The following is a 13,759-nucleotide window of genomic DNA, read 5'->3' as shown; positions in this document are numbered from 1 at the left end:
TAAGTAAGGAGGCGAAACTAGAGTGGAGTTAGCTTTAGACCTGGGCATTGAGATATCCAATAATGAGACCGATGCTTTCAGTTTGTACCCCACATCCTCATATTCCCAGAGGACATTCTGTTCTGAAGCACACTCCAATTTAGAAGCTATGGGGTCAGTTTTGCAAGGATGGTGAACATAACTCCCATAAATATTCATGGGGTCTTGCACATGCACAGAACATGGAACAGACTCCTCAGTTACTTGTAAAGGTTCATTTTGGAACCCGTAAATAGATCAAGTACTGCTAAAGAAAAGGATTAACGCTCCATACGCCTAAAGGGAGGCAATTTGGCAGAAATGGTTTTAACAGCCTGCGCATAGTGTAATTGCTTTCAAGACACGTTTAAGCTATCACAAAATGGTTTAATGGCTGTGGAAGAAAGCCTGACCTGCTTGACCTCAGCCTGTAGGTGCCGGAGCTGTAGGCACTGCTCTAGCCGTTTGTGAGTCTGATCGGCGTTAAGCTCTAGCTCATGCTGTTTCTCATGAAGGAACTCCAGCAGCTCTTGCACTTGTGTCGCAAGATCAATGTCCTTTTCGCAGATTAGTTCAATGCCTACAACAAAATGACATAGAGAGAGAGAATTTCATTTATTTGCAATTCCTTTTGCAGTACAATTCTAACACCCGTCACATTGATTTGAACCTCTCTTGATTCTTGGTAAACCCTCTCACAAACAACATATGGTTTACCCTGATGCACATGTTTGTTGAATGCTATGACTGTATTGTCCTATCACTGTGTGTACCGATAAAATGACATTTCTATGTTAATTGCTCCTTGTTTAGCTCATCTGAAATTGTCCATACGGAGATGATTTGACTACAGTTTTGGTGATGTAGAACTGGGAATTTTAAAAAATACTTTATGAATTTTAACAAATCAAAGACTAAAATACTCCCTCAGCCTTATGTTATTTCATTAATCAATATTGTATAAACACATTCTTTCATTGGTTATGGAAAGAAAGAAAAGAAAGAAAGAAAGAAAGAAAGAAAGAAAGAAAGAAAGAAAGAAAGAAAGAAAGAAAGAAAGAAAGAAAGAAAGAAAGAAAGAAAGAAAGAAAGAAAGAAAGAAAGAAAGAAAGAAAGAAAGAAAGAAAGATCAATTCCTGTCCTCAATTTAGGATGGTGGATGGGCTGGGGGCCCACAATGTGGAGTGTGCCTAAAGTCCGTCTGGGTCCTAAGGGGACCATTAACACTCTTGTAATTTACTGTCCTTTAGGCTGTTCTCAATTATGCCATGTGTCAAATCATTCCCAAACCAACTCTAGAATTGGAAGCCTGAAAAGGTGGCTTACTGCCCCCTTCCCCAATCCTTCAAAGTCCGGCACTGAATATGCTCCACTGGACCAAAGGATCTGGCTCACTGTGTAACAGTCCCAAGAAAAACAATGCAGAGCAGTATATTGTCCTCTTTGACATGCAGCCTCACCAGTGTAACTGACAGACTTTGGCCAGAGTCTTTATTTGACATTCCACACTACTGTAATCCATGTAATCATAAATCAGTCAGGACCTGATCCTTCTCCCATTGAAGTTATTTAGAATTTTGTTATTGGCTTCAACAGAAGCAGGATCCTAATAATTATAATAATCAGATTCAAGTAAGCGTGAGAAACCACTGCGCTGTTCTCTAAAGCCGTTTGATTATATAAAATAAAACAAGACTAAAAAAAGGGCCCCCCCACTCCCTGCAGCGGACAGCTGTTGTACAGGGAGCAGGGAAATTATGTTTAGAGGCATTTCATGTGAAGCACCGTTTTTATGTCCCAGAGTTCCATGACTGTCACCCTCTGTCACAGTGATATCCTCCGAGGGCAGGATTAGAAACCAAAGCAACCCTGTGTCAGCCCTACCTTGTCTCTTCCAGTCTCTGGTTTTATCATGAAAGCCACATCGGAGTAAAACTGATTGGCTGATTCTCTTTCCCAGCCAAAACAAAACAGCTTCTTCATTACCAAATAAGGTGGAATGGCCCCAGGCTTCACATTTAGGGTCTGGAAATTTAATTTATGCTCCCATTCTTGGGAGTGAAGTTCCTTCTAACTGCCAGGCACCATGCATATTTGTTATAATTAGTCTGCATATGGTACTGTGTCCTTAGGACATCGCTGGTGTTTTGTATGCTTGACTTCACTCTGCCTATTTGATATTAAACTCACAGTTTTCCATCATGCACACTCGACTGATATAGTTTTGACTGTGCTAACTCATCATCAGCAACCAGTAAACTGCCTAGGATGTTATTCAAGGGCAGACTGCTCTCCCAGTGATGAATGATTTGCCCTTTCTTGCTTGCCACATGTCACACAGATTTATGCCACATTGCCAGCATATGCAACGAGAGAGCGCGTTCTTCTCAAAGGTGGATTCGTAAAATAGAAAGCATTTTTACGTTGTGTTTTTGGAATAATTTCACACATAAAAGTCCTCACCCGGAGGTTTATGATATGTAAGCACAACTGTTTTTTCAATAAACTGAACGCAGTTTCAGTTTTCTTCAATCATCTCATTACTGAAGGGGATTTCAACAGACTGGTATTGAGTGGAGCATGCTCTTAAACAGATTTATTAAAAGAGTAACCACAAGTACAACAACATAAATACACCACAGCTCTCAGTTATACTGGCATAAATCTAGAGAAACAGCACGGAAGTGACCAGATTTACTCTGAATTTATGCTGGTGTAACTGAGAGCATAATTTGGTGCATTGTACAATCTACCTACCTATGTATCTTTTCTTCTATCACTTGGATAACTACAGACCTTTTAAATTATACACATTTATATAAGGCGTGATTCAAAGTACAGTGAAGTCAATGAAAAGACTACCACTGACTTCAACAGGCTTTGGATCAGGCCTATATTATGCATCACATTTTGCCTATGTTTTAACCAATTAGGATATTATAAAAAGCCTAATTTGCCAAAATAAGATGAAATCTGAAAAAAATCCACCCACATAGTCCATTGATAATTTTAAGAAAAGGCCACTCTGTTTGCATGGATGCCAGAAGTCAAATTTCTGACTTGACTTCCAATTTTTAAATAAGTAGTTATGCTAACTAGCACAACTACTGCCCAAATTCTATTAGTGGTAGCAACATAATCAGGTCTTAACTAAATCACTGAATAACCTTAAATGTATTAACAGCGTTTTGTGACAAAATCTGTGCTAAACGTTACAGAAGAAATGCATTTATGTAAATTGAAAATAGCTTCCATTAAACACTAAAATCAAGGAAAAAATAAATACATTTGCTGACTTATAATTGACAAAAATGTGTTTTGTGTAATATTGGGCTGTAGCTTATAGTGAAAGATATCATGAGACTTCAATTTCAAAACCTCTTAAGTTTGAATTTGTCAGATAATAAAATCACTGAACAGATTGAATAGAAATTTCTTTGTATAAAAAGAATCACTCCCACACTCAAAGGGACTTATTCCTGTGCTGATTTAGAACCCAGTTCAGGAACGCATCCTAGTTCAGGAAAGGCACTTCAGCTCACCTTAAGTGATCACTCTGGTTACAGTGTGTATGGTAACACCCATTGTTTCATGTTCTCTATCTATATAAATCTCCCCACTGTATTTTCCACTGAATGCATCCAATGAAGTGAGCTGTAGCTCATGAAAGCTTATGCTCAAATAAATTTGTTAGTCTCTAAGGTGCCACAAGTACTCCTTTTCTTTTTATAATGAATGTGGATGCTGTGGTGACGCAGGTGAATGGCACTAGACTGACAGCCCTGGATACTACAGGCTTCTTTCTATTTGTGCACATAACAGATATGAGATGGGTAGCAACAGTGCAGACTTCCACAACATTGCCTTATCAATCTGCTTCAGTCCTGACCTAGACAAATCACTTCTAAGGCATAGGAAAGTAGTTCCGTCTCCAGGATGTCTCATTCACTCCTTGACTGATCGCCTACAATGATGTTAATTAGTGCCAGCTGTGACATTGCAATATTGACACCTGTCTGCTGGGAACTCAACTGGGATCCCCAAATAAGTGTATACAGGCCATTACTCAGTTATCAGATGAAGTACACGAATGTGTGGTAAATGGAGTTATATCAGGGATGATATAGTTTGGTTTGAGGGCTGTAATACTTTGGGGTCGTTCTTGTTATTGGTGTCAGGAATCAGGGCCTGCAGCAGAGATAGTCTCATCAGTACAGCGGGCCTGCAGCAAGCTGCCTGTCTGGCCGTGCCACCTGACCGGTTGAAAGGGCAAGCAGGCCAACTCTTAACCTAGTGGTTCATGCCCACCATTGTGCCTGCTCTTCAATACTCCTGCATTGCACCCAGCCTTGCCTTTGTCCTGCCCCTGCCTTGAACCCCTCCTTGCCTGTTACCTTGCTTGCTCCCATTCCTAACTTTTGGCTTGAACTGTAGCTTTGACTTCTGACTCTGGTATCCAGTCCCTGCCCTCCAGTTTGCCTCTTGTCTCTGGCTACTGAACAGTGACTCCAGCTTGACCCTGGGCTCTAGCTTCCAACTACTGACACCTGCACCAACCATTATACCTGACACCCGCTCTGACTACTAGGGTAGACCACCCTTGTCCTGGTCAGCTGACAACTGGGCTTGGTGTGAAGGTGGTTGGGTGCTACTTAGTGGCCTGTGATATACAGAAAGTCACACTACCTAGATGTTCTGGAGGGGGTTTAAGGTTTTGGCCTTAAATGCCATAATTTGAACGCTGGGCCAAGATTTTCCAAAAGTGACTAGTGATCTTTGTCCAAATTGAGACACCTTAAAGGGCCTCATTTTCAGAGGGTAAATGCACAGAAACTTGTGAAAATCAGACCCTTTAAGGTGTCTCAAATTGGGCATCCAAAAATATCATTAGTCATTTTGGAAAAATCTTGGCCCTTGTGTTAAGCTTTAATTTCTTTCAGACATGTCATCTCACCTCAATGGCAGAGTTACAATCAAAATGAAAAAATGGAATGAAGACTGATGCATGTGAATTAACAATTATAGCTTACTAACAGCTCTTGTCCTTTTGGTAACACAGATATACCAGAAGTTTTCTCTAAACATATAACTCTTTCCTGAAGGACATGCATTGTTAATGAAACTCAAAGACAATTTAGATGAACTACAAAATCACTGAGGCTACAACATGACTTTTAGAGAGCTCGTATGAACTTATAAAAACGAAAACCTTGTTGAAAACAAATATTCTTATAGTGAAATCCGGTTAATCAAGGTCTGGTTTATCCATGTGTGTCAGAGTAGAGCTTTGGTAAGAAGCAAGTTGTTACCAGTCCCATTAAGAGTACATTTGCCTGACAGACTTGTTAGCCTAAAGATCTCCTAGCCAAATAAAAAATTATCGTCAAAACTGTAAACACTAAGTTTTGTGGCTTCATCATCTAAACTTTCAGTTAAGTTCTTATTGCAGCACCAGTGATCATGTTCAATAAGAGGCAGTGACAACAGTTGATTTTCAAAGTCCCATACTGAGTTTGCTGCTCTGTCAGTAAGAACAATCAGCTTTTGACTTGTAAACTGAACAAACTTGATGTAGAATTCAGTGAGAGGAAACAAAATTCAATGCAATTTTTATAGAGTATAACTGTCCTTTATTGGAATAAGAAACAGTAGGTTCTAAAGAGCAGTTACGTCCCTTACTTTGCCATCCTCCCAATATTCTGCATTCCCTGCAAAACAGGTATGAAAAGAACCTTCAACTAACCCCTATTATTCTGGATCCTCAAGAGGTTTTGGTTCTTTGGCTTTAGAAGCAAATGATTTTTCTCAGATACACATGGACCTCACACTGGGAGATGGAGGTAATCTTTTAAAAATATTTTAAAGATCTCATCCATTTAATCTCTGTCCCATTGTTTGGAATCCAGAGAAGTTGTTTCTACTCTCCTGCAGCTTGGGAGTTCCAAACAAACACAGTGAGTTTTTCCCAGACCAATCAACTAGGATCCTGTCTGACGGTGCTCTGCTCTGGATCACATCCTGTACCTCCCAGGCCATATTCCTCTGATATTTCCAGGAAGAAAAAAAAGTTGCATAAGCAAAACACAGGGCCAGCCGTACTGTGAGTAGACGCTGTGCAAGCTTCCACATATGGTTCACCCAATGCACCTGGTTTCCTATCTTGCAACATTCTCTCTTAGTTACTACCGAGCTTCTGTTAACCGGAGCTTGCTGAATTATGCTGACTATTGCCAGAATGTATCTTGGGGTGAAATGTTTGCAAGAGAATGGGAGGAGACCAAGAAAATCAGTTTTGTTTGTATCCTGAGCAGTCCTTCTTATCTTAATTAAAGGGGGTGGGGGAATTGCTCTGTGTGCCTTTCAAGGCATGTGAGAAGATTTAAGCATCTCACAAATAATTGTAGCCTCTGGGACAGTATGCAGAGATTAATCTGAATGATTATTTTCCCCGGGTGAGAATGCAAAAATCAGGATTTTACAGTACTCACTGGAAACCTGAACCTTTTGCTGAGAAGCAGGATATAAGATACAAAGCAACTTCTCTACCAATATGCTTCAAGACTGCCGTTTCGGAGCACATGCCAGGGAGGTTTTTACAACCAAGTGCTTATCTTAACTTCCAAGTGGACACTGCAAGTAAAATTCCAACATCTTATGCCCTGTTCATACTGAAAACAATGTACATTCCAATACTTCTTTGAAGGAAGAATATCCACAGTTACCTGGCTAGGACTCTGTTCACAGATTGTGTGTTTTCTTTTGTATTTTTGTAAACGGATGCCCATTAAGCAAATTCTCCTGCTCACCTGAAGCCTGGACTTCCATGATGTACTGGTGTAAATCTTGCCCTTGCTGGATAACCTCAAAGGTCATGTTGTTCATGGCCAGTTTCCGTTCGGTGTGGCGCTGCAAGCGCTGCTCAGCCAGAGTGAGGTCCTCGGTATTGAAATCATTCATTTGTCTCAGCAAATCTTCATTCCAGGCATCTAACTCTGCTGTTACCTTCAAAGGAAAAAAAGCCACATATTGTATGCACTGGAAGCCAACAAAAGATTATTCCAAAACAGTATTTGGATCATCATAATACTCCACACTTAGGGTCTAATCCTAAGCCCCTTGAAATCAAGGGGACTCTTCCTGTTGACTTCCATGGGCTTTGGAACAGGCCCTTGGCATGGCACTTTTCTTCTGTGGATCTCAAAGCTTTGGAAAAGGTGGGTGAGTACTGTTACACCATTTACAGGCCGGGAAAATACAGCACAGAAGCGGCTTGTTCAACGTCACACCAAGTCAGTAGCAGAGTTAGGTACAGAACCACAGTTCCAGGCTCTAACCTCTACACCAATATCGAGCAGTAATTAGGAGAGGTTGGCTAACTTTGCTTCCTTTGTTCCGTGTTCTCTGTTTCTTCATTATAACAATTGGCCTGATTAATCTACTATTATTATTTTTACTGTGTTATTGCCCAATAGTACCAAGACAGTAAATGGGTCCAATAGCATTAGCCTCTGTAGAATCACACTTGAAACTAGATACAAACAAGTGAGCATAAAAAGCAATAGGAGGAAATGAAGAACAGGGACAAAGGTAATGATAATCAAATCGTGCTGTTAAGTTAGACATCTAAATCCGTATTTAGGTACCTATGTGAAAGATGCCCCATTTTCAGAGATGCTGAGCCTCAGTTCTCACTGAAATCAATGGGATTTGTGGTTTCCTAAATATATACTTAGGTGATTAACTTTAGAAACCCACTTTTGAAAATTTTGGCGTCTTATCCCACGGTCACAAAGCAAACCAAGGGCACAGAACCAAGGATTTCTGGCTCCAAGTCCTTTACATGTTGTTTTGGATGGGGATTTAAAAGACACAGTTTTAAATTCAAAATGAGAACACAAGCCCAGAAACCCTTTTTTAGACTCTTCTTTGAAAAAAGCAGAAACACAGATTTGTTCACCCCAGGTAATCTGTGACCATTTTACAAACCTGGGACTGAAGTCGCAGGGTGAAAGGCAGAGCACAGGAGATCCTGAGGGCGTTCCATTTTTATTCTGATTATTCCTTTGTCCATTCCACTCAATTAACTTTAAATAATAACTATCTCTGTTTACAGTCCCTTTGGTGCCATTCCTGATTCCCGAGGCCTATGATTCACTCACTCTTCTCAGTTAATTGGAGTCTCTGGAATGTGGTGGCTTATTGGCAGATTTTCGAACAATTATCAAGCCCTAGAGAGATGGTCATGGTGGAAATCAGAGAAGGAGCTCGGTAGAAAATTAGAAAGGGTTTTAAAGAGAGAACCTCTACTGACAGCTAGAAGGACTAAGGCTGACTTGACCTCATTTTAAGCTATAGACAGCACAATGAATATCTACAGTTTAAAGTGAGAATGGATTTCCACTATTAATGACTATGGTACTTGAGGTTCCATATGAAGCCTGTTTTGCTTGCATGTGTTGGTAGAATGGCATATAATTTTACTGGATCAGAAGGAGGTTTAATTTTTATTAGTTATTAAGAATATTGCCAGTCATAGTTCATTGCATTGATTGTCAGGCTGCTAAAACATAGTCATTTGAAAATGTATAATAGAGTTAATCAAAGTACTGCCCAGTTTCCTGTAGATGCGAATACATTCTTGTGCACCTGCTTTAGGGAAACTACCTAAATGCACTTATGAATAATAGTTACAGAGGAATCAGAAATCCAATAATATGTCACATCTGATTTCTCTTACAAATTCCATATTTAGGATAGTGGAGATTCTGTTCTACTGTGGAGAAAGTATCTCTCCATCCTGTGGCTGTCTATGCACAGTGTTGAATGCAGTGTTGATGTAGGCATGTTGATCTCAGGATATTAGAGGGATACAGAGTGAGAGGTAATATCTCTTTGTGATGGGGTTCCCGGGGTGCAACCTGGATTGTGGGACTGCTGAACCCTCTGTCCCACCAACCTGGGTGTCCCTCTCACTCTGTGATGCTGTTGCCAAGCCACAAACATCTGACAGGTCCTGCACTTACACAGACATCCACAGGCAGGGACATCCCCAGCTCCCCAGCCTTGCACCCAGAACTGTACCGTTTTGCCTGGTCAGAAGCCTGATCAGTGTAAGTTCATTACCCAGTCTGCCACTGCCTTGATGTAGAGAGGAGACATACTCGCCTTTGTAAACTGAGCTGAGATTTCCCAAGCACCCCTACCAAAATACACTGTTTTAGGTAAAATATAAAAAAGATAGATTTTAAGTGATTAAAAGTAATGTGTAGAGATTAAAGTTGGTTACCTAAGAAATACAATTAAATTCACAATTTGAGTTCTATAAACTAAATAGGATTTGAATCAAGCAATGTTTCACCCTGAGAGATGATACAAACAGTTCACAGATCTTCAGTACATAAGCTGGACCTGCCTTCCAGCCTGGGACCACCCTCCCACAGTTCAAAGTCTTTGTTCTCTAGACGTGTTTCCAGGTGTTGATTTGGGGGTAGGAGGGGAAGTGAGGCCAAGTCATGATGTCATTTCACCTCTTTATAGTTTCTTACAGCTTGCTGGAAAGATCTTTCACTATGACATGCTAGTCTCCATTGTATATGTGCTCTCTCTGAGATGGTGGTTGGGAGAGTGGATTCCCTTCAGTGGGCCATCAGTGTACCTGGCTATTCCACTGTTGTACCAGAAAGGCTGGTTGTGGGTGTTCTCAACCTCACAATACATTTCAGTAACACACACATAACAAAACTTCATAACTTCATGTACAATGATAGCACATACAATCTCACAGGTCATTGGTGTTCAACAGATCAAGGCTGTTAAAATGATACCTCACAAGGCAAACTTTATACAAAACATATAATTATATGACAGTGGCGAATATGGGGATTCTAGGGTGCTGCTTTGAGGTACAGAGTGCCTCTGGAGACAAGCTTTTATTGGAGACAAGCTTTTGAGCTTACACAAAGCTCTTCTTCCAAACTCTGCATAAGCTCGAAAGCTTGTCTTTCACTAACAGACGTTGGTCCAATAAAAGATATTACCTCACCCATTTTGTCTCTAATATTCTTCCATGGCAAGAAAAAAATCTATATAGGTCTCTCACAGGGTTAATTTGTCAAGTAAGATGGAATATGTGACACTGAACAGGCAAACAGCAGAAGAGTGGGCAAGGTAGAGTGAAGGTGGGGAGTGAGGGAAGGTCATATAGAGGCAATGAAGGAGCTGGGCAGAGCCTGGACATGAAGACGGAGTACATGGAAGGAGATGGTGATGAAGGTCTAACATGGCCAGAGCAGAGGGAGAGGAAGATTGCTTTAGTAGTTGGCTAGACTGAAGAGAGGAGAGTCAGGGAGGCTGCTGAGGAGGTATTTACAGCAATCCAGGGGAGACAGAACCATGGCATGACCCAGGGTTTTGGCAGTGGAAATGGAGAGCAAGCGGATCTCAGCTCCAGCACTCAGCTCACCAGAGGAGTGCAGAGCAGATCAGTAGAGCAGATCATAGAATGACATCTATTTAGTGCACCTAAGAGCAGAATGTTGCCATCAGACTGATGTGGATGGGAGGGGCAGGAAGGGAGAATGAAGCTGTCACTTTTATAAATCCTACACCTGCAGAAAGCTCCCTGTTCCTGTCTCTCAGACAGCGAGACAGGCTTCAGTGTGGGGTGGCTCTGAAGATATCACAATACATTCCTCCTGTTTTTTGCAGAGATGCCACACTGGATGGGTTGATAGTGAGTATATGGACGATGTCATTGCAATGATTGTGCTCTGATGCTTTGGATTCTGAATCCCAACATATAAAAAACTGAACATATCTCTAAAAGACAGCTTTGAGCCTCGCTTTCCAGGTGAAAATGTAAGGACATCCAATATGATGCATGTGAAAAAATAAAAGCTCTACAAGTAGGAGTGGCTGAAATCTTTCTTATGATGCCTATTATGTAATTCATATTTTATGAGCCAAGATCTCTGGAACCTGATTTTGAATAAAGAATCCTCATATCTGAGTGTTAACTATACAGATCTGTCTGTACAGAGCCATAAAAATCCTGTATCTCTGAGCAGACAGCTAATTCACGTGAAAGACTCTGCTAATGTTATAAACTTGGAAAGTGACACTCAAGTGAGTTATAAATAACGGTGAAGTGAGTTACTGCCCGAGAGAAGACTTTTGTTCCTTTCCAAATTCATGTTAAGCCAGAAGAGCCAAGAAGTGAAATCAAAGCTGCAAGATTCGATAGGAGGAAAAATAGAGCCAACAAAATGGTAAAGGTGGAAAACGAAATTCAGCACATAGCAGACTTTAGTGACCCAGGGATCTTTCATAGTACAAGACAAGACTAAAGAACCAAATTCTGTCCTTCTGTCCACAGTGAGCATCTGCTGTGAATCTCCAAGGGCAGAAATAGAAAAGAACATGGACTGCATGAGACTGTAAAATCCGCACAGAATGGATTCTGGGTGGCGCTTTGCAGACACACACCAGGAAAGTGGATGGCAGAATCACTGGGAAGAATCTGGCAGCTACTTTATAGGACCACCTGCAAAGTCTTGGAGAAGCTTCCCTGCAGAGAAAGGCCTATGGGATCCGTAGGGTGGTCAGAGGCATGTACTAGCCCTGACCCTGGCAATGGTCTCTATGCACACACAGCTGTTCAGACTGTTCCTGCTTTTACTGGTAAATGATTGTGGAAGGGGAATAGGCAGCGTGACCAGGGAAGAGCATGTTTCTGAGGGACAGCACCTCACAACCCTTTATTTGTAGAACAGTGTCATTCATTTCCATCACAGCTATAAGCCTTTTCATGACTGGTGCTAAAATACAGGACAAAACACATTTTATAGATATTAGTTGGGGATAACGTTCAGTGATATAACATATGCTTCATACATGTGAGCCCCTCAGTTAAATACTCAGCACCTCCACTAATGTCTCTCAACAAGGGTCAAATGGTTCTCTGTCTCTTTCAGCCTGACCTTCTGACAATAATGTCCTTTTAATGTAACAGTTACTATGCTCACATCATGTGAAAGATCCCTGGCTTAAAACTGGGAAGAAATATTGCTTTTGTATTCTCGAGTTCAGGGATCAGCAACCTTTGGCCCGCGGCCCACCAGGGTAAGCCCCCTGGCGAGCCCGGATGGTTTGTTTACCTGCCGCATCCGCAGGTTCGGCAGATCGCAGCTCCCACTGGCCGCGGATTGTCGTTCCAGGCCAATGGGGGCTGGAGGAAGTGGTGCGGCTCAAGGGATGTGCTGACCACCACTTCCCGCAGCCCTCATTGGCCTGGAGCAGTGAACTGCGGCCAGTGGGAGCTGTGATCAGCCGAACCTGCAGACGCGGCAGGTAAACAAACCGGCTGGGCTCACCAGGGGGCTTACCGTGGTGGGTCGCGGGCCAAAGGTTGCCGATCCCTGCTCTAGTTCAAACACAGGTTATTGGGCTGGATGCAGAAACCACTGGATGAAGTTCTTTGGCCTGTGTTATGAAGGAGATCAGGCTAGATGATCATAATAGTCCCTTCCTGTCTTGAAATCTACATTGATTTGATAAATAATGTGGGATATCAGGCACCAAATAGGGTAGGTCCCTTAAATAAAAGGAGGACTATCGACCAAGAGTAATTAATGAGGCTGCTATAAATCAGAATACATTGTCACTGGGGTATCTGAAAGCTTTCAGTAGTCTGTTATGCCTGTTTCCAGTTGCCAGTCACAATTTGGAATCGATATACTTAGTCAAAAAGCAGATCAAATATCCACTATCTAAAGATCATCCAATATATTAGGACTGAAGCAGGAAAGAAAAGACAGCAAATCACATTACATGGCTTTGGATTAATATCCGTATGCCAAACATCTGCCTTGACTTGAGTAAGAAGCAGAAGTCCCTAGTGCAGACAAGAGTTCCTAACTGAATGTAGCTGGTTTGCCATCACCAACAGAAACACCAGTGGGTTCACTTTTAGGTAGAATACCTCTTCTCTAAATAAAAAAGGAAGTGATACAAGTTGGAGAGAAAATACACACAGATGGCAGATTTCCTTGCAGAATGGATAAGGTCCAATGCACCTAAATAAATGGAAGTATAGGTAGTGTTTGTGGAGTACAGTTAACTCTGAAGATGATCTATCTGTATTCCAAGCACCAGAGCAGGAGGGAAAGTTTATAGACAAGCTCCAACTCCAACAGAAATCTACAGAGTGGACATTTAAGACAATTCTCAGGGGAAGTTTACGAGAGGAACTGCAAAAGAAAGTGGCCTGTAATGTGGATTTCACCATCTAGGGAAGCCAGAGAGAAGGGGTTAGATTTTCAAAAGCACAAATGGCAGTTAGGACCTGACTCCCATTGAAAGTCAAAGTGGCTAGGCACTTAACTGCCATTTGTAGCTTTGAAACTATCCTCCACATTTTTAGCTTTAAAAGTGAGCTAGACAAAGAAGGGATATGGAAAACAGTAAGCAGACAGATGCTTGGAATTAAAATAGAGATGTTTGACCAAATACAATACAGGGTGTGACTATTTCTCCAGGCAGGAGGAGGCTTGGGGTGCAATTTGTATCCTCTTCATAATGTCCATGGGGGCAGTTAAGTAAGAAAAGGCATTTGCCCCGGGAATGGATTGGTGATCCTTCAGCAGATGCCCCTTGTGGGTTCCACCATGGAGAAGCAGCTTCAAGCAGTGGATGAAGCTCCCAAGGAAAGAGTCTTGTAGTGGAGAATTGCCAGGAGACACAA

At 41.6% G+C, this 13,759-nt stretch overlaps 1 protein-coding gene across 6 annotated transcripts in view; it reads right to left on the bottom strand.

The window, feature by feature from the left end:
- KALRN (kalirin RhoGEF kinase) overlaps positions 1 to 13,759 on the bottom strand; it is a 746,508-nt gene that overhangs the window by 247,878 nt on the left and 484,871 nt on the right. For all 6 annotated transcript variants that reach the window (XM_043525781.1, XM_043525782.1, XM_043525784.1 and 3 more), the window contains exons 14-15: positions 6,825 to 7,020; positions 432 to 598 (exon numbers count right to left, since the gene is read on the bottom strand). In XM_043525781.1, coding sequence (XP_043381716.1) covers positions 432 to 598; positions 6,825 to 7,020 — 363 coding nt within the window. The remainder of the gene's footprint in view (positions 1 to 431; positions 599 to 6,824; positions 7,021 to 13,759) is intronic.

This window comes from Chelonia mydas, chromosome 11 (assembly GCF_015237465.2).
Source record: "Chelonia mydas isolate rCheMyd1 chromosome 11, rCheMyd1.pri.v2, whole genome shotgun sequence".
Taxonomy (NCBI): domain Eukaryota; kingdom Metazoa; phylum Chordata; order Testudines; family Cheloniidae; genus Chelonia; species Chelonia mydas.
Note: the sequence above shows the minus strand (reverse complement) of the source record. Positions and strands in the feature narration are given on the sequence as shown.